The sequence below is a fragment of the Anolis carolinensis genome, chromosome 2 (genome assembly GCF_035594765.1).
Source record: "Anolis carolinensis isolate JA03-04 chromosome 2, rAnoCar3.1.pri, whole genome shotgun sequence".
NCBI classification, from domain to species: Eukaryota; Metazoa; Chordata; class Lepidosauria; order Squamata; family Dactyloidae; genus Anolis; species Anolis carolinensis.
The window spans coordinates 167,872,855-167,893,856 of record NC_085842.1 but is presented as its reverse complement, the minus strand read 5'-3'; the positions used below and the strand labels follow the sequence as shown (position 1 = coordinate 167,893,856).

At 43.0% G+C, this 21,002-nt stretch overlaps 1 protein-coding gene across 1 annotated transcript in view; it reads left to right on the top strand.

The window, feature by feature from the left end:
• atp13a1 (ATPase 13A1) overlaps nucleotides 1–21,002 on the top strand; it is a 45,144-nt gene that overhangs the window by 21,246 nt on the left and 2,896 nt on the right. Inside the window, exons 10-22 of the mRNA XM_003223248.4 lie at nucleotides 110–236; nucleotides 1,148–1,285; nucleotides 2,859–2,979; nucleotides 4,194–4,351; nucleotides 6,541–6,716; nucleotides 7,303–7,413; nucleotides 9,828–9,953; nucleotides 11,171–11,279; nucleotides 11,555–11,754; nucleotides 12,964–13,060; nucleotides 17,622–17,806; nucleotides 19,841–19,955; nucleotides 20,802–20,998. Of these exons, the coding sequence (XP_003223296.1) occupies nucleotides 110–236; nucleotides 1,148–1,285; nucleotides 2,859–2,979; nucleotides 4,194–4,351; nucleotides 6,541–6,716; nucleotides 7,303–7,413; nucleotides 9,828–9,953; nucleotides 11,171–11,279; nucleotides 11,555–11,754; nucleotides 12,964–13,060; nucleotides 17,622–17,806; nucleotides 19,841–19,955; nucleotides 20,802–20,998 (1,860 nt within the window). The remainder of the gene's footprint in view (nucleotides 1–109; nucleotides 237–1,147; nucleotides 1,286–2,858; nucleotides 2,980–4,193; nucleotides 4,352–6,540; nucleotides 6,717–7,302; nucleotides 7,414–9,827; nucleotides 9,954–11,170; nucleotides 11,280–11,554; nucleotides 11,755–12,963; nucleotides 13,061–17,621; nucleotides 17,807–19,840; nucleotides 19,956–20,801; nucleotides 20,999–21,002) is intronic.

Sequence of the window (21,002 nt, the reverse complement as noted above, 5' to 3'; positions counted from 1 at the left end):
TTGACTCAAAGCTGGTAATATGTACTTATGTCCCCCATTCTCTCAAAAGCCTTTCAGAGATAGGTCATTGTTGATTCCCAGTAAGAGCTCTTCCTTCCTTCCCTTTTAGGGGAAACTTCTGCGTACAATCCTGTTCGGTGTGAAGCGAGTGACAGCCAACAACTTGGAAACTTTCATCTTCATTCTTTTTTTGCTTGTCTTTGCCATTGCTGCTGCAGCCTATGTGTGGATTGAAGGTAATAATGTTTTTGAGTTGAGGTGATATTCTTCCAGAACTATCAGTAGTATACATAGGAATACGGGTTGTGTATTCCTCAGAAGAGACACGCAGCTCAGATGGCTGTCCTAAAAGAAGGTAAATTATTTCATGGGCTATGATGGATTGGATTGCAGATTTCTCTGGTACGTTTCTGTTAATCAACAGCAAGGAAAGTAAATAAAAACAAAGAAGAAAAATATTGCTACCATTTAGGGCGCTTAAAATGGAGCGGAATGGCAGCCATTTTTTACTTACTGCATAAGCTTCTCTACAGAGAGGCTGTGTTGGCCATTTTTAATAGCAGGCAGGTTTTTACAGTAAGTCCATATTAAAAATGGCTGCCGAACTCCCTTCCCCTTCAAGCGTTGAAAATTGTGGGTGGACCACATTGAATTACTGTTGGGGGAATTCTTCACCTTTAGACCTTGAAAAAGTTTGCTTTCAAACACAGAAGGGTGGCTGTTTGCCTTTAAAACAGCCCATTCATTGTGCATCTGCACAAATCCCTGTTCTGGGTGTGCTTGCTCCAAGAGAAAATGATTTCTGCTTAATCTACCTATCCTAGATGGGTCTTATGTTGTATTCGTTTCCAGCACGAGCAGAGAAGGAGAAGTAATACTTGTTTACACTGCATTGGGAGATCTCAAGTGTCGGACAGAAAATTCCACAGAAATTCAGTAGATAGCCTTTTTTATGAGTGAGCGTCTAGTAATGACAGATGTGCTTTAAAGTTCAGGGTTCCGCAGTGGCAAATTAGTGTACTCCAGAATACTGTTTGTGTCTTGTGGCTCTGATTCCTCCTCCCCTGCTTTCTCCTTCTCCTCCTCCTCCTCCTCCTCCTCCTCCTCCTCCTCCTCTAACTAACGTGTTTCTGCTTCTTTTTCCAAGGCACCAAAGACCCCACTAGGAACCGCTACAAGCTCTTTTTGGAATGCACTTTAATCCTCACCTCGGTTGTCCCACCTGAACTTCCCATTGAGCTGTCTTTGGCTGTCAACACCTCACTCATCGCTCTTGCCAAATTATGTAAGTGGCTGGCCCACCACCTTAAGGGGTCAGATTGCATGCTTCATTATTGTAAAGAATTGGTGACATCTTTGAGTTCTAAGAATTGCCCTTCTTTTGCTTTGCAACCTCCCTCTCCTGGGCATTTCTGTAGCATTTCTTCCTTTTGGTGCAGAATATTTTGACATGCAACATTTGCATTCTGAAGCCTTAATAAACCACAACACACAGTATTGGTTATATAATAGCTCTAAGTAAGCGTAGCAATTTTCCACTAGTCATCTGGCTTTTCTCTCTCCCCCCCCCCCCTCCCCCAGAATGGGCAGTTCAGATCTTGTGCTGATCTCCTTACAATTTTTATGAACCCCAGACCACTTGGGAAGATCATGCTTTCCTTTAGGTGGAGTCAGCACCGTCCACAGGGTTGAAGACCATTTGTTCACTTTGCCAACTTGAGGGTTGCACATCAATAAGGATATGGCCTAAAACAGGTGTTCTCAATTTTTTCAAGCCATGGAGTCCTTTTTGAAGGAAAAGTTTCTCGTGGAGCCCCAAGACACAGGGACTGCATTGCATTTTAAAATTTGACAGATGGGCCAGGCCAGTGGCAGATGGAGAATATTTGTGTGAACTAATTGAAAAAAACATGAACAAATTTCTATGCACACTGCCCATATCTTGTTTGTAGTGTGGAAAGAAAGAACAATACAATGTTTAAAATGAAGAACAATTTTAACCAACATAAACAGCAGTATTTCAATGGAAATACAGGGGCCATCTAGTAGCCTCCTTCTGCCATGCAAGAAAAGCACAATCAAAGCATCCCCAACAGATGGCCACCCGGCCTTTGTAATAATAATAATAATAATAATAATAATAATAATAATAATAATTGCACAAATGATTCATTGGAATTTATGTCACAAGTACCATCTGCCAGCAGTAAAGAACTGGTGGGATCACAAGCCTGCAAAGGTATTGGAAAATGAACACACAGAAATACTGAGGGACTTTGGAATCCAGACTGACAAAGTTCTGGAATACAATACACCAGACCTCACAGTTGTGGAAAAGAAAAAGGTTTGGATTATTGATGTCGCCATACCAGGTGACAGTCGAATTGATGAAAAACAACAAGAAAAATTAAACCGTTATCAAGACCTCAAGATCCAACTGCAAAGGCTCTGGCATAAACCAGTACAGGTGGTCCCAGTGGTAATTGGTGCACTGGGTGCCATGCCAAAAGATCTCAACCGGCATTTGGAAACAATAAACATTGACAAAATTATGATATGTCAGCTGCAAAATGCCACCTTACTGGGATCTGCACGCATCATCCAAAAATCCATCACACAGTCCTAAACGCTTGGGAAGTATTCGACTTGTGATTTTGTGATACGAAATCCAGCATATAGATTTTGTTTGCTGTGTCATACTGTGTCTTTGTGTCAATAATAGTAATAGCAGAAACCCCAGGGGACATCCAGTCCTACCCCATTCTGCCATGCAGGAAAACGTGGTATAAGGTGATGGTAATAATAGCCAGTAAAATGTAGATTGCTAGCATTGAAGGATTCTCTTTCTTTTCTTGCAGATGTTTATTGCACAGAACCATTTCGTATCCCATTTGCAGGCAAGGTCCAGATTTGCTGCTTTGACAAAACTGGCACACTCACCAGTGACAACCTGGTAGTAAGGGGTGTAGCTGGACTCAGGTAAGTCTCGGGTAAGAGAATAAACAGTTCAGGGAAGGGAAACTTCATCTTTAATCTTCTGAAGTACGCCCATGTACATTTTTCCATCTCTTTCTTTTATATCTAAAGGCAGTAATATAGTAGCCTGTTCCTCTGTATTTTTTAATCAGAATTTTGAATGCATAAGAGTTGTGAAATTCTATAATGCAACTGCCTCTATACATTTTGTAGATACACAGGATTTCACTTGCTTTACACAATGTTTTGTTTCAGTAGTCAGGAGAAGGGCAGTGAACCTTCCTTCTCCAAATGCTCAAAATTATACATACTTTTCTAGCTTTAGAAATTTGTGTGTTTGAATTTTTTAAAGGTTCTCAGGAGGTTGGACTCCATGACTAATATCATATTTTATGTCAGAATAGCAAACAGAAGTATATTATTGTCTATGTTTCTAAGAACATATCTTTGTGTTGCTTACATTCCAGGAAGTATGCTTGCATCTTATGTCAAGGTGAAAACAATTCAATGAGCTAGAATTTCTGTACAAAAGTTTCACAGAGACCCAACTAACTTGGTGCCCTTTAGAAAATGCCGGTTCAGACATATTTGCCTTGTACAATAATATCACTTGGCTTTGGTTGTTTCTCTGAATGTTTCATTCCTAGGCCAGTGCTACTTTAGTATTAGAAGAATAGGATAAAGTGAAATTTGGAGCATTTGAAAGAATACTTGAGCAACTGTTTTGCCACATTCTATGTCTTTTTGAAATGTAGACTAATAGCTACATGAATTTTAGAAACAAATCTAAACCAGCCCCATGAAATGGACCCTGATTTGGAATTAGTTGCCTGGTGAGATTGATTAATCAGGCAGTTTTTCCATTCACTGGAAACTTTGATTTCACAAAACACACAATTGCCTTAACAAAATTCTTCTCTGGTTGTATCTCATATCATAAATCATTCAGAGCAGTGCTACTGAAAAGTCATGATTCATGTACTGGTGTCATTCCTGTGATCCATTGACCGCCAGTCTCTGCTGAATTTCCAGGAAAGAAAGAAACTGTTGTTCCTGGTGGCCACAAATATGGTGTTGGTCTTTTTCACATTGTGAAGACCTAATAGCCAATCTTCCACATCAGATCGCCCAAGGAGCTCTGGTTTAGAAAACTGGAAATAAGATAGCTGAATGCAGCACCTTTTGAAAACTGAACATGGATTTTTCTCTTGTTGCAGAGATGGGAAAGATGTGACCCCTGTGTCAGACATTCCTATTGAGACGCATCGGGTCATTGCCACCTGCCACTCCTTGATGCAGCTGGATGATGGGTCCTTGGTGGGTGACCCCCTAGAAAAGGCCATGCTAACTGCTGTGGAATGGACTGTGACCAAAGGTAGGCTTGCTTAGTATCCAAGAGCAAAATGGCTTCTTCCAGCCTTTCACCTAAAAACCCATATGCTTATTGGAAGCAGAGTTGTAAAATTAAGTTTTTGTGGGGAGCAGCTAGCTGAGAAAAAACCCTAGTTTCTCATGCCTATTCTGGGGAATAGAGTCATGTGCCCTTGTCAGTGATGTGATGAATGCAGAAGGCGAACCATTTAAAATGCTTTCAGTGTTTCACTCTGAGATGGTATGTTCTCCTGTGAGTCATGCCTGCCAGTGGATAGATGAGAAGAAAGCTAGTTGGGTGATTTGGACAATTCCATAAAGTATCTGGAGCAGAAGCACAATCACTGAGCAGCAAGATTTTTATTGTATTTACTTGTGTTGAATGTGCCAGAGAATGTAATGCGCACTTCAATTTGAAGGTGCATATTACAAAAAAGGATTTATTATTGGATGTCATGCATCCAAGTTGGGAACCGTGCAATTCTGGTGAAGGGACATGACTTTCCCTTACCCATCAGTCGTTTGGCTGGCTGCCTCCCTGATGATAGACCCAATGGTGCAGGTAAGAGTAAGGTGTGCCTCGTCTCCCTTACCCATCCTCCATGGTTCCTAATTGGCTTTCTTCACAAGGCCTTCAAAACCTTCACAAAGCCAATTGGCAAGCCTCTGACCCTCCGTCAGGACAAGGCTTGCGCGTTCACCAGCCTCTTGACAGGAGCGCAGCTTTCCCTTGCCTGTCAGCCATTCTGCTGTCTGCCTTGTGACAGCCAACAGCCAAGTGGGAGCTGCACTTCTCAGTCAGAGCAGGGCTTCCAAACGGGACTTTTTCATGAGGCCTTAAAAACCTCCCTCTCAGTTTTGAAGGCCTTATGAAGAAAGCTTAGTTGGGAAACTGTTGGGATTTGTGGAAATAAAATAAATAGGTAAATATAAGCTTTATCACCATCTTTAAATCAAGATAAACTCTGCTGTGTAATAAGGTTGTCACTTAGGCTTAAATGTAACAATAACAGCATCTTTATTCAGGTTCAAGAGTTCAAACACACACACAGGGCAACCGTATTTAAGTATTTTTAAATATGCCTCATTTCTTCTTTAAATAATCAAACTTAGGAGAGCACGACAGCCATTTCATTCCTGACTAAAAATCTAGTCAGCTCCTTTCTTTCTCTCCAGAATAAAAGTGACAGAACAGTTTGCCTGCTGCCAAGCCAGAGGCAGCAACCAATCGGAATTCTGGCTGGCTTAGCCAATCAGTTATTGCCAACAACTCCTTTCCAGTTAACTCATCTCTAATATGGAGTCTCTTTTACAATCCCTCACAAACTGCACCCTTTGTCTGGCCAAAGCTGGCGAACTTGTCTTGGCCTGACAGAGGGCACAGTTTCATCTTGATGGAGGGGAACAAGAGGATTTATGTGCATAATTGTAATGTGCCATCAAATCCAATGCACACCTCAATTTTGGCTTTGTAATTTATCTTTAAAAGGGTGTGCATTAGACTTGAATAATTGTGGTAGTTTGTATGCATGTTTTCTAAAGCCTGGGATGTAAGCTTGAGATTGCAGGCTCAAGCTTTGTAGATGTTTTTGAATGTCTTGAAGCAGGCACTTTGTGGTGCCCTGCATGGCACCACAAACTAATCTCTGCACCTGTCCTTGAGTTCCTGTTAGTGTCTCATCTCCCCATCAAACTATTTGTATTGGTCATCCTTTCTTTCTCTAACCACTAGCTTCAGTGCGGCTGTTCTAATGACTCTTCTTACTTGTTTACTAAACATGTCGGAGTGAGAGCTAGTAATTTTTCCCCCTGCAAACCACATTAATTCCCCTACCAGAAACTCCCTCTTTTTCCCTTAACTTTCTGATCCTGAGTGTTCCTGCATTTCTAACAGTGTGTGAACAAAGACATGTTATTATTTGAAGACTTTTAGTTTTGCCTCATTTTCTTCAACACTGTTGGGGCTAATTAGGGATATGTTGTATGTATGAAGAGGCAGCCAAGCTATTTATAATTGTAAAACACCTAGACAGAGATTACTCATGCCCTGCCCCGAAATGTCCCCTGGCTGAGGAATCAAGAAAACAAATGGTTCCCAGCCTCTGTGCCACCCCCAAGGGGGCCTAGAGGGGAAGATTGCTGCTTGTGGTGCTGTTGAACCCTTTCAGGATTTCCCGATCTCTTTGTTTCCAGATGAGAAAGTTTTCCCCCGAAGTATTAAAACTCAGGGACTGAAAATTCACCAGCGCTTTCATTTTGCCAGTGCCCTGAAAAGAATGTCGGTCCTGGCTTCCTATGAGAAGGTTGGCTCCACTGAACTGTGCTACATTGCAACGGTGAAGGGGGCCCCAGAGATGCTCCACGGAATGGTGAGCGGAGCAGACCGGGTCGGGTTGGGTGGGATGGGTTTTCCTTCCTCTGGGTGAACATGTCTGCCATCTTCACCCTGGCATAAGCAGTTGCGGGGGATGAGTGTCCTGAGCAGGGTTGGCCATAGCAAAACCATTGCCTTGGTATTTAGGACCCTTGAAGTCCTGTATCACACTGTGTCTGGCCTTGGTCCCAGTATTATTATTACTTTCACTGTGTGATGAGCTACTCAGAGGAGAAAGATTAGAAAACTGTCACCTAGGGCACGATTGTTTAAAAAACCATTGTTTTTAAAATTGATTGGAATACACTTTCCATTGCCCTGCAGCCCCCTGGTTGTGTTGTGTTGCTTTGTTTTTTAAATGCCAAGCCAACCTCCATTACTTAATGATGCAGCTCTTAGTTCCCCATTTGTCCAATTATGCAGTCTGACTATTTTATACTGCCAGGACTCAATTATGCAGGCAGTAATTTACCATTCTGATTCCTTGTCCTTCACAGTGCAATTGATTTCATTTTGTTTTCTAAGTATACTTTCAAGATTCTGTATTGACCGTCCCATTTGCTCTTTCTGTTCTTGTGCAGTTCTCTCAGTGCCCAAGTAACTACAATGGTATCCACACAGATATCACCCGGGAAGGAGCCAGAGTCCTGGCACTTGGCTACAAGGAACTGGGGCACCTCAGTCATCAGCAGGTAGGGTATGCCATTTCCTACTCCCCCCTTTTGCACTGAACAAGATAGTTTGTTCCAACAGAAGCCTGTTGCTAAGGGGAAAAAAATACAATCCAGGTGCTGAGAATTCCTTTACATTGTTGTGTAATGTCTTAAGTTCCTTTCCCTTAAACCAGTGGTTCTCAACCTGCGGGTCCCCAGGTATTTTGGCCTACAACTCTCAGAAAACCCAGCCAGTTTACCAGCTATTAGGATTTCTGGAAGTTGAAGGCCAAAACATCTGGTGACCCACAGGTTGAGAACCACTGCCTTAAACAGAAGAAAGGAGGAAGCTCAACCTCTTTCTCCTATCAAATGCACACAGGTGCAGGATCCCGAATGCAATTTCTGTCTACTACTTGTCTGAACAGGGAACCAGATTATCTGTATGGCTCCAGACCATACTGCCTTTTTGTCCCAAATATGACACAAAAGCCTCTTCTCTGGCAGGGAAAAACCTTAAGAGTTCAGAATAAGTAGATCAGATCTTTTTCTGTAGCAAACTCAATACATAGATTTGTTAGAAAGCTGCTCTCTTTAATAGTACTGTCCCAGAGGGTTGACAACAGAGATGAGAATCATGTGTTCTCCCAGAAGTTGTTGAATTGTAGTTCCCAGAATTTCTTACTGTTGGTTTCTAGGGCTGTGGAATTCCCAATATCTGGAGGCACATGATTCTCACAGTAGCTTTACAATTTACTCAAAGGCACAAGACATTATAAGAAGGCATGATTACAAAGTGACAACATGATGACAAGGTAATGGTCAGAGTGCAAGTAATTTGGCAAAGTTTACCAAAGTCCTTTGATATTCAATGGCAGTAAGAAAAGGGAGGCAGAATTAATCACTGTATTTCATTGCATAATAGTCACATTTTTTATCCCTTTTTAACCAAAGGGGGGGGTACAACTATTACGGGATGAAAAATAATCTGCCTTTGATTCTCCAGTTTCTGTTTAAAATAAAAAAGAAATACAATAAACTGCCTTACCTTTGAGATCGGGGAGGGGGGGGGGTGAGATGATCCAGCCTCAAACAGCTCAGTATCTGTTTGTTTGTGTTAAACTGCTTTGCCTTGGAGAAAGGAATAGGAAAGATTCCCACTCCCCTTCTTTGTTCTCCAAAGGCAAGACAGTTTACAAAATCTGAAATGGAGCTCTTTGGAGGAAGGAGGGAAGAACGGAGTCCCAGAGACCTCCATTTCATTTTTTAAAACTATCTTGCCTCGTGGGAAGAAGGAAGGAAGGGGGACTCAGCCCCAAATCGCTCTGCAACTATTATGCAAGGGTACACAAAAATACCAGTTTTGTTAGCCATAAAACGGGGTGATTATTATACGGTGGCAACTAACATGTGATGAAATGTGGTACTAGAGCAGAAAGTGGAGAGATAGGATTGTTATTATTATTTATATCCTGCTTTTTTCTGTAAATTGGAATGGCTCTCTCAGCAAATGAGTTCTTAAGTGGGGAAGAGATAGTTCATATGTAAGAAACTACAGTTGAGTTGTAGCTTGTGTAGTTTGTGGCACAAGTGCCGAATGAGAAAGGTTTGAGACAAATGATAACAACCAAGGGTTTGCAAGATCACTGAAAAAGGCCATCCTTCAAACTAACCAAAGCTTCTTATGACAGTTGTCCAGTCAAGACCAGTGCCACCCAAGAAGATGACTCAGGATGTGCTTGAAATGAAAGTAGTGCATCTGGTATGGATTTAGGCAACACTCCTCTCCACTGACTGAGGAAAGGACCTTGCTGTGTCAGATTAACCATAGCCTTTCCAGCTGTGCTTCCTCTTAGAAACCCTGAGTGAAAATACTGCATTTTTCTTCCTCCTTCTCCAACTTGAAAAATTCCAACCAAGCACTTGGCCATGAGCCCAATGACCGTAGGAGTTATGGCTATTTTGCATACATATAAAGTATGCAGATAACAAAAATAATCTATAATAGTGAGCCCTATTGAATGAATGGCTTCTGGAGGAAGCATATCATAGAGTTGCACTTGAGGGCGTATGAAATACCTAGAGGTTGCATGCTTTGTTAGGCACAGGTAAATCAAACCACAGGCACCAGTCCCATCGGTATGTGGTTTGTACAGTATGTACATAAATACAAGCATATATCATCTGGCCTATCAGAGGCTGAAGAGCAGAATTGCTCTACATGCTTTAAGTAAGTGGCCTGAATGTTTCCTCAAAGAGATTTTTATGAAATCTTTGGTTCAGTCTTCAAACATTTCTGATTTGCTGACAGAGCTCCTGGATTTTGTTGTCCTTTAGCTTAGGGTTTGGACTGTGGTCATGATGTGAACTTCCATAGGGAATTATTTAGATGGGATAACTAACTTTCAATGGCTATGTTCTCTTGTTCTTTCTTTCTTCTTTTCCATCCAAAGGCACGAGAGATAAAGCGAGAGGCCCTTGAATGCGATCTGCGGTTTGTGGGCTTCATTGTGGTCTCTTGCCCCCTCAAAGTGGACTCCAAGCCAGTTATCCGTGAAATCTTGAATGCCTCTCATCATGTGAGTGAAATCAATTGAAGTTGCGGAAATTGCAGACATTGAAGTTCTGAGCAAGCAGAGAGTGTGGCTCATGTACACCAGTTCTCAGATTCTTCATTTCCTTCTCCCACTTTCCTGGAGTCTTCACTTTCCTTTCTAGTGGCTAGTCTTTCTTTGTAAAGCAAGCCAAAGTTTAGCTTTAATGGCCATGGTACAGTTTCCTCTTTACTGTGATATGATTGCAGGCAAGAAAATATCAGTGGCACGGTTTCCCTGCATGTGGGGGTGGCATTCATCTTTGTTAGAAGCGTGGAAGGTCATGTCACTCATACAGTAGAGTCTCACTTATCCAACATAAACGGGCCGGCAGAATGTTGGATAAGCGAATATGTTGGATAATAAGGAGGGATTAAGGAAAAGCCTATTAAACATCAAATTAGGTTATGATTTTACAAATTAAGCACCAAAACATCATGTTTTACAACAAATTTGACAGAAAAAGTAGTTCAGTATGCAGTAATGTTATGTTTTAATTACTGTATTTACGAATTTAGCACCAAAATATCACAATATATTGAAAACATTGACTACAAAAATGGCTTGGATAATCCAGAAGCTTGGATAAGCGAGTGTTGGATAAGTGAGACTGTACTGTATTTACAAGGAAATTATTTTTGGAAGCAGAGAGGAAAATGAGTATAAACTGTATTGCTGGAGGTATTCAGTGGTGTAGCCCATCCAAACATTCTAGCTTTTCTGATATACAATGTCCTTTATGCTTGCTTTTAAGAACAAGCCCAACAAAAATGCTATTGGGAAGGAGTATAGCCATGCCTCCCCATTTGCGGTTCTGACATCTGCGGATTTCATAATTTATGGATTTGATTTAAAAATGTTCTCTCTAGGAACCTCAAAGTCCTCCAGTGTGATTCTATGCTGGAGGGCCAAGAGACTCCTAGGAATCTCTTTAGTCCTCCAATGCTATTTTATGGTCAGTTTCCAGCAGAAATTGATCATACAACCATGCTAGAACACCTACAAATCTATAGAGGGGTATTCTCTCAGGGGGAAAAAAATAGCGATTTCTTTATTCACAGTTTTCCTGTGCCCCCAATCTCACGGAATATGGACTATACTTCTAAAACAGATTTCCAGTACCCAGAGTTCAATTTGTGTGTTGCACTTTAAGGTTCAGTGTTAAAAGGACATCCCATAAGTCTATCTTTCCTCCTTCTCAGGTAGTGATGATAACGGGCGACAACCCCCTAACTGCCTGCCACGTGGCCCAGGAGCTGCACTTCACCCAAAAGGAGCAGACGCTCATTCTGCAACCACCCAGCACCAAAGGTATGAAGGCTTCAAGGGAGCAATTCCAGCTCTCAGCAGAGCATAGTGGGTTCTAAAACATGCTGAAGCATTTGTTCTCTGGCAGCGTGGGCTTTAGGATGGTGGGAGTTCTAATTCAAATAATACATTTCATGTTTTGGGAAAGAGTTGTGTCAAGACTACATCATGTGAAAGTGGGGGCCAGAGTGACTCTCACCGTTGGCAGCTGCTCTTCAAAGCAAGCAGCCTTTTTTTGCACTCTGCTATGCACTCTTAGCTAAGCCTCTCTCTTCCAGGTTCCAGCTGGCAGTGGCAGTCCATCAGTGGCTCCGTCATGCTCCCAATCATCCCGCCATCTCTGCAGGAGTTGATCCAACGCCACAACCTGTGTGTCACAGGGGAGGGCCTTTCTCAGCTGCAGGCCACGGATTCCCAGCTCTTGTTGAGGCTCATTCCCCACGTGCAAGTCTTTGCACGTGTTGCGCCCAAGCAGAAGGTGAGGTCTGCTAGTCTCATCATAATGTCCCTTCAGTTCTTGGCATCTCTGTGTTCCAGCTGCCCCTAGGTCAATAAGGATAGAGGTGATATTCGTCCATTGTGTGTAGAACAAGGATTATTCCCTGAGCACTGGAGAAAAACAACCTTTTTTCATATTAGGGGAGGTATGGGAGGGAACAGGAGTAATCTACACAGACCAAATAAACTGGGCCCTTATCCCAGAGGGGATTTCAGGATGTTCAGACTTGCAGCCAAGGGCACATGCAGATATTGTTCCCCAGCAGAGAAATCTACTCCGTAACCTTCCATAGCAAGTTTGGTGGGAACACGGGAGTAGGCCTTTTCGGTGGCTGCTCCCTGTTATTGGAACTCCCTCCCAAGAGAGACCAAGGATGATCCCATCCCTGCTTAACTTTCACAAGCAAGTGAAGACATTTACTTGCCATCAGGCTGTTTGGGGAAGGCTGGGAGTCCCACTACTGGGGAGTGTGTGCAGGGAGTTACGGAGTATATTTAGTTTTAAATGCAATTTTAATTGTACAAGTTATGTTATTGTGTCTTAACTGATTCTTAACTAATATCCATTACCCAACAGTTAATTGTTTTAGATTGATTTTAATTTTTGTACTTGCTGTTTTTAAAATTCATTTGGTTGTGTCATGTAACTGAGAGCTACCTTGATTTCCCATGGAGAGAAGGGCAGGGTAGAAATAAAGATGATGAGGATAATGATGATGATAATAATAATAATCTGCCGTTATAGCTCCTGGGAATGCAAGCCACACAGCACTTTTTTCTAAAATTGCCATCCCTGTTTTAGTTGCTGTGTGACATTGGTGGTACAACGCTAAACTGACAGAATGGGAAAATGTCATGCAGAAATGTACAGAGCTTGGTACAATTGTTGGGAGAGCCCATGACTTTCTGTTCAGTCTGTATCATTTCTGGTATTTCTGATGCCTGAACGTGCTAAGTTCCACCTCTTGTTTTCCTACCAATTGTAAGCATCAATATTACTTAATTTAAAGGGCTAACAAACTAGCTGTTGTTGCTCATTTTCCTCCAATTGCTAATGTGGAATGAGGAAATGGTAGTTGCCATGTAGTTAAAACCTAATTGAGTGTTAAGATGAACAGTGCAATGAGAGTGTCAGTTCCTAGAGAGCATTGCAGTGCCCCTTCCATGGCTATGAATTTTCCCATTGCAGGAGTTTGTGATCACAACACTGAAGGGACTTGGCTATGTAACACTGATGTGTGGCGATGGGACCAATGACGTGGGGGCTCTGAAGCATGCTGATGTGGGTGAGTTTTTATTTCACTAAAAAGATGCCCTGATTAATCAGAGTCTGGATTGTAACAACTTGTTGTTTATAAAACTTGTTTACAAAAAGGAGACTTCGCTAGCAAACACCAAAACATGGAGGCGTTTTTCCATCTCTCGCCGACAGGACTCTGCCATATATACTTGCATAGATTAGTCAACCCTGGTTTTGGAGGATAGTTGTTTTTATTGAAATTCCTGAACTTATACATGACTGGCATATATATTTGGGGTTGCCTAAGTGTCGGAGGGGCCTGCTTTCTCCCTTCTCCAGCAGAGAAGGCCTGTCACACAGTGTCTCCATGGCAACATTCTGGCAATGGAGGCCAGGCTCTTTTTGTGGCTGTTTCTTTCCTTCCTCTATTTTCCCAATGTACTTTCTTCCTCTCTTCTTCTTCCTTCCTTCCTTCCTTCCTTCCTTCCTTCCTTCCTTCCTTCCTTCCTTCCTTTCTTGTATTCTTCTTTCCTTCCTTTTTCTTCCCTTGTTTTTCTTTCCTCTCCTTTCCTTCCCTCCCCTTATACCTTTTCCCCTTTTTCATCCTTCCTTGTCACATTTTTCTTTCTTCCCCTCCTTCCTTTCCTTCCTTTCTTCCATTCTCCCTTCCTTTCACTCCTTTTTTTTCCAAGTCACATGACAGAGAGCCATTTCATCTAGCCGTAACCGATCCACTTTCTTCCTATTCTTTCACTCAGCTCTGGGCCCAAAATGGATGAGATTTTTAGTTATTTTAAGCTGGATCATGAAGGGTATGTGTGCAGAGTTTGGTCCAGATGCATCAAGCCATATAGGCCTTGTTAGAAATAATTAAAATTAACTAGGTATTTTTAATTACAAAAATGTGAGTCAAGTACTGAAAGCTACCATCGCCCTGAGGATAATGAGTAAGGCAGAAGCCTGTTAGCGTTAGCCTCAGTGAGGGAACGCCTCAGTGTGAAGTAGGCCTCTGTGTGAGAAAGTCCCAATGTGAGAAGCTTTGGTGAGATAAGCTCCAGTGTAAAGGCTGCTGTGTGTAAACTTTGTGTGTGAAGCTCCAGTGTGGGGGCTGTTGTGTGTAAAGTTACTGTGTGAAGTTCCTGTGTAAGTTCGGTGTGAGAGGAGGCTCTGAGAGTGAAACTACAAGCTGTTTTTACATGACAAAGAAGTTCAACATGGAAGCAAAAAAGGAAGTATAAAAAACTTTGTTATGGAAACCTTGCTTTTGTAAATGGTGCGACCATATTATTTTGCTACAAAGAAATGACTCCTAAGGTAGAGATAACATTGGTCTGTGTGTTTTGTTCTTTTTATCACTTTTGGCTACTGGTGCTGGGTCACGCTGCCACTAATAAGCTACTCTTCTATACGTTTATGGGGAGGGTCTTTTGTTAATAAGCCCACTCACCCAACAGGCCTTTGTGGTACAAACCAACCAGCCAACAAGCATCCTACATGCATACTTCAATCTTGTGGGATTCGTTTCAGTTTGTGCAACCTGATGATGTGGACAAGATTATTGGAGCGGTGAGGGCGACTACCTGTGCCCTAGATCCCTGCCCATCTTGGCTTTTAAAACAGGCCAGTGGTGGGTTAGTTGATTGGTTTGTGGCAATAATTAATGCCTCTTTGGGGCAGGGCAAATTTCCATCTAGCCTAAAACAAGCAGTGGTAAGGCCTATTCTGAAGAAGGCCTCATTGGATCCGACCAATCCGTGTAACTACAGGCCAATCTCTAACCTACCATTCTTGGGCAACGTCTTGGAGCGGGTGGTTGCCTCTCAGCTCCAGGGATTCTTGGAAGATACGGATTTTCTGGACCAATCGCAGTCTGGCTTCAGACCTGGGTTCAGTACTGAGATGGCTTTGGTCGCCTTCGTGGATGACCTCCGTAGGGAGCTGGACAGGGGGAGTGTGATCCTGCTGGTTCTCTTGGACATCTCAGCGGCTTTCGATACCATCGACCATGGTATCCTTCTGGGGCGGCTCTCTGGGATGGGCCTTGGGGGTACTGCACTCCAGTGGCTCCAGTCCTTTCTGGAGGGTCATTCCCAGTTGGTGAAGCTGGGGGACACCTGCTCGGACCCCTGGCCATTGACCTGTGGGGTCCCGCAAGGTTCTATTTTGTCCCCCATGCTTTTTAACATCTACATGAAACCGCTGGGAGACGTCATCCGGAGTTTTGGAGTACGGTGCCATCTCTACGCGGATGACACCCAACTCTACTACTCTTTTCCACCTAAATCCAAGGAAGCCCCTCGGATTCTGGACCAGTGTCTGGCCGCTGTGTTGGCCTGGATGAGGGTGAACAAACTGAGACTTAATCCTGACAAGACAGAGGTCCTCCAGGTCAGTCGTGCGGCCGATTGGGGTATTGGGTGGCAACCTGTGCTTGACGGGGTCGCACTCCCCCTGAAGGCGCAGGTCCGCAGCTTGGGGGTCCTCCTGGATTCGGGGCTGACGCTTGAGGCTCAGGTGTCGGCCGTGGCCGGGAGGGCCTTTGCACAACTAAAACTTGTGCGCCAGCTGCAACCATACCTCGAGAAGTCTGATCTGACCATGGTGGTCCATGCCTTAGTTACCTCTAGACTGGATTACTGCAATGCGCTCTACGTGGGGCTGCCTTTGAAGACGGCCCGGAAATTACAACTAGTACAGTGATCGGCAGCCAGGCTTCTAACTGGAGCGAATTACAGGGCACGTTCAACGCCTCTGTTTAAGGAGCTCCACTGGCTGCCGTTTACTTTCCGGGCCCAATTCAAGGTGCAGGTTATCACCTACAAAGCCCTAAATGGTTTGGGACCCACCTACCTTAGAGACCGCATCTCCCCCTACGAACCCGCACGTTCTCTTTGCTCGTCGGGGGAGGCCCTCCTCTCGCTCCCACCACCCTCGCAGTCACGGTTGGTGGGGACGAGAGAGAGGGCCTTCTCCGTCGTGGCCCCCCGGTTTTGGAACTCGCTTCCTAGAGAGATCAGGCAGGCCCCCACCCTCCTCTCCTTCCGTAGGAGCTTAAAAACCTGGCTCTTTCAAAAGGCCTTTGATACTTAATCTGGTGTTGGACTGATCGATCTGCCCATTTTATAATAGCCCCATTCTTGAGGTGTTGCCAATGCTATATTGCACTTTGTCCATTTTAACTTCCCCATTTCGGCACATGTTGCACGTTGCCTGGGTTCTATGAATTAGTCTCCAGTGTTAATATTGTATGTTTTATGTTGATTTTAACGATTGTTTTTACTGTAATTGATGTTTTTATTGGATAACTGTTTTATTGCTGTGTTTTGATATTTGATTGTTTTATCGGGCAAGGCCCCATGTTAGCCGCCCCGAGTCCCTTCGGGGAGATGGGGCGGGGTATAAAAATAAAGTTATTATTATTATTATTAGTTATATCAGTAGGCAGGTAGGTAGATTATAATTATATACAGTACATCTTCCAAAGGAATAGTATCTTTTTCTTAAAAGTACTTTGTTGTGATTGATACCAAATGCAAAGATCTCACATTACTCGTTATTTATTTTAGGTTTATGTGTTGAGGCTAGTGGCTCTTCCGCTGCACCTTTGGATAATCTGAGCCCATAGATTTAGTAGTTGCACAGGCCATCTCTTTGACTTGAAACACTGCACCTTATTCCTCTGCCCCAAAGCATCATAGAATATAACATTGCAATTTAGTTTTAGTGGCCCCTCCAGGCCATCCTCTCCTCCATCCCAGTGGTCCTTTTTTCCTGTGATTCATATGTTATTTGAGAGATTATATTGTTTCTGTTTATGTGATTGTTTTGGTCAATTGTTACTTTTTTTTTCCTTTTTTTGTATTCTTACAGCATTTTATAGTGTTTCAGTGTTTTATTGTACAATGTTTTATGCTGATTTTATATTGGAAACCGCCCTGTCTCTCTTGGGAAAGAGGGTGGTATACAAATAAACTTTTACTTTACTTTACTTAATAGTGAAGCAGTCTTTTAAAAACACATTCTAGATTTTTCAGTGATAACACATCTGTTACTGTATTTGTAAACATTTTAGAGACATTCTACTCATGCAGGAGGAAATACTGTGGAAGGTTTTCTGCAACTTTTAAAACCTATATCTGCTGTCTCACCAAAATTATCTATTTGATTGTAAAAAGTGTTTTGAGACTTTGATGTTCTCCTTTACACCTATTTATTATTTACAAGTTTGTGCAGATTTGACAAATTGGTTGATGAAAATCAAATCAATTCTAGCTTACCCAAATTAACCTAGTTCTTAAAATTGTCAGCATCTAGGAGTTGTGTTCATGCTTTTTAATCTCAGCGAAATGGTACCATATCTTCACATATTTTTTTTCATTCCACCTACCTTCTCTTAAATTTGATAGGGCTTTTAGGTAAATCACCAGACTAGTGATCCTTTCCTTTTCTAGATTCCATTACAGGATTATGCCCGTTTTTTTATGCATAACAGCTTTTCTGGCTATGCTACTGCCTTCCTGTTCCCTTTGGAGGAAGAATGTGTTGTTGGAAGGAAACCTGCCACCTAGTGTGTTCTGTGCCTTCATTGTCATGATCCATTCTTGCAGGAGTGGCCCTATTAGCCAACGCACCTGAACGAATCCCTGAGCGCAAGAAAAGGCTGCGTGATGCCCCTGCTGATGGGAAGCCTGCTTTACCCATGTCTTCCGTTGGAAGCAACATGAGGCCCACCTCCCGGGCTGCCAAGCACAGAGTCATGTCACACAGAGAGGAGCAGTTAGCCATGCAGCGGGTGAGTTGCTGTCTTTGCCTCCCTTCCCTGTCCTTGGCATCGTCTACAGCCATTTCACTGTCGGACTGACATGTGGTTCTGTTGGAGATAGCAACCTTCTCAAGCCTCCTATATTTAATGTTTTGTCTGTTTTGTCTGTCGGTTTATTTCCTGAAGTGAATGTCTTTGGTTTGCATTTTCTTAGCTCTGTATACTTGAAGCAGTGGGAGGAGCTGCAAACCATGTGACTGGTTCAGTGACTGTTTAGAATGCAGTTTTAAAAGGATGACAGTTGATGCTTCAGTTTGTGTACAGAAGCCAGTGTTAGGAGTTAGAAAACAGTTGAGTCTTGAATCCCTTCTAAGTAGACTGTCGTGAAAGAGAGCTGTACAGAGCAATATAGTTTTGAAGAGATTGTCAAAAACTGTAAGTTAAAGATACAAACTGAAATGTTTTAAAGTTTAACCTGACAAGAAACGTACCTGCATATTTAAATACATGAAGTTATGAGTAAAACAAGCATGTTATTTTAAAGAAGTCATCATCCCTATTAGGTTGTGATCCTAACAGGTCATGATCCAATAGTCTAATAGGTTCAGAACTTAACCTTTTCCCTTGTGAAATACAAAGGTAGAGAGGGAGGAAAAAGAGTCTTCTGTGGGACCCTTGTACTAGTGGATGATGTGCTGGAGGAACTAGTGTGATAGATTGAATGGAAGCTGCAAGTACTCTACTCCAAGCCATCTGGAGGGTAACTTAATTTCCCACTGTCCTTAAACTACCGTATTTACTTGAGTAGAATGTGCAATCAAATGTAATGAATATTTCAGTTTTGAAGGTGCACAAAAAAAGGGATTTGCTGCTGAATGTAATGCACTCAGTTTAGTAGACCTTCACCAGCCTCATGTGGCTTCCAACGGGCCTCGTTCACAAGTCCTTTAAAACTAAGGGAGAGGTATGAAGGCCTCATGAGTGCGGTCAGTTGGTTGGCACATGCTCTCTTGCTCCCTTCTCTGCCTGCCTGTCTGACTACAGACCCAACGGTGGAGCAAGCAAGACTGCATCAGGGAGGCAGTCAGAGGCAGAAGTGATGGCAGCGGCTGCAACAACTTCACATCCCTCAGGGCAACAGAACAGGGTGGGATTATGTGCATGGTTCTACCACGCCATTGAAACTAATGCACACTTCATTTTTGGTTATGTAATTCAGACAAAAGCAGTGAGCCTTAGACTCAAGTAAATATGGTAAGTGGTAGGAATCATTCAACCCTCTAGATCTTGAAAAACTACTATTCCCATCATGCTTCACCATTGTCTAGTCTAGAGCTGATGAGTCTCCCAGCCCCAGGTTAAGGAAGACTTTGTCAACCTTCTGCTGTCTCTCCTTTTAGAGTAGCTGACCGTTTTTCATGGCTTTTCATTTAGGAGCCCTTGGTGGCGCAATGGGTCGAATCCAGGGAGAGCGGGTGAGCTCCCTCTGTCAGCTCCAGCTCCCCATGAGAGAAGCCTCCCACAAGGATAGTAAAAACATCAAAAACATCCAGGTGTCTCCTGGGCAACATCCTTGCAGACAGCCAATTCTCTCACACCCGAACCGACTCAAGTAACTCCTGACATGAAAAAAGAAATAGAACAGACATGGGCAAACCTCAGTCCTCCATGTGTTTTGGACTTCAGTTCCCACAATTCCTAACAGCTGGTAAGCTGGCTGGGAGTTCTAAATAAATGAATGAATTTTATTATGATGGTCATAGACCAGGAGTACAAAACATTAAAATCAGAGGGGTTTTTTTTAAAAAAAAGAAATACATTAACATTAAGATGAATGATTCAAAACATCAAAAGCAGAAAGTCCTCAACATGGAGTCATCTGGATCGGCTCTTTTAAAATCTGCAGATATAGACACCAAAATGGGTAGATTAAAACATCTTTTTTTGGAGGGCCGAAGTTTGCCCATGCCTGATTTAGGGTGTCCTTTCTGTGGTGGATATCTGGAGCCTTGCTATGACTTAAACAAATGCATTGTCTTCTCTCCCCTTCCTTCTTCGTAATAGGAGAGGATCAGTCAAGTGCTGAAGGATTTGGAAGAGGAACAAGCGCCCATTGTGAAGCTGGGTGATGCCAGCATTGCGGCTCCTTTCACCTCCAAACTCTCTTCTATACAGTGCAGTACGTAGTAGGGAAGGGAACCTGGGGGTTGGAGTCTCATGCTGTACCAGCATTGTATCAATTTCAGCTAACTCTCAGTGACCGCAGTTGCTATTGCTCAGCTTTACATATAACAAGCAAAAGCATAAATCTTTTCCCAGTGGCACCACTGGTGTGAAGATGTTCGTTTGGAAAATTTGTATGAAATGCACCTACCAAATTCACCAGTGTGAGTTTAATGTTCACACAGTAATAGCTAGAGAGGAATAGCAATCTAACCCAGTAGAAAAAGGTGCCAGGAAAGCATGACCTATAGTGACGGCTTGTATCTCATTGCTTAACTCTGTGTTTCACATTTCTATCACTTGGAAGAAATATGAACTCATCAGAACTGCATCCAAGCTGATACACATTCCCCATGCCATTCCCTTCATGGCATGAAATAAAACATGAGGAGCCATCCACATTCAGGCAGTTTGATGAGTTCCCTCCTTCTGCCTTGGGGCCACTTCTCCCCTTGCTCAGTTCACCAGGCTTCTTAAGACTGCAATAAATCACAAGAAAGAAGCTGACTGTCTCCATTAAGGTGGCAAGGCGCAATGAAAGTAAAAGTCTCCTCACCCAAAAACTGAAAATGTTTTCCCTAGAAAGTATCTTTGAGGCCCAAATGGCCAGAACTGGAAAAGTCCTGTTCTGATTGTAGCTGAAGCAGAATGGGGCTGGGAAGGTGGGATTGGTCCGCCCTCTTAGAGTGGTAAAGGATGATTGGCAGTGGAAGAAGCCCTTCCTATAAAGCCTGGAGGAAGTGCCAGACTCAGCTTGAAGGATGCAGATCCAAGCAAAGGCATTCTCTCTTTCTCTCTGCAGTTTGCCACGTGATCAAGCAGGGCCGCTGCACCCTGGTCACTACACTCCAGATGTTCAAGATCTTGGCCTTGAATGCACTCATCCTGGCCTACAGTCAGAGTGTCCTTTACTTGGAAGGGGTGAAGTTCAGTGATTTCCAGGCTACACTACAGGGGCTGCTGCTGGCTGGCTGCTTCCTTTTCATCTCCAGATCCAAGGTAA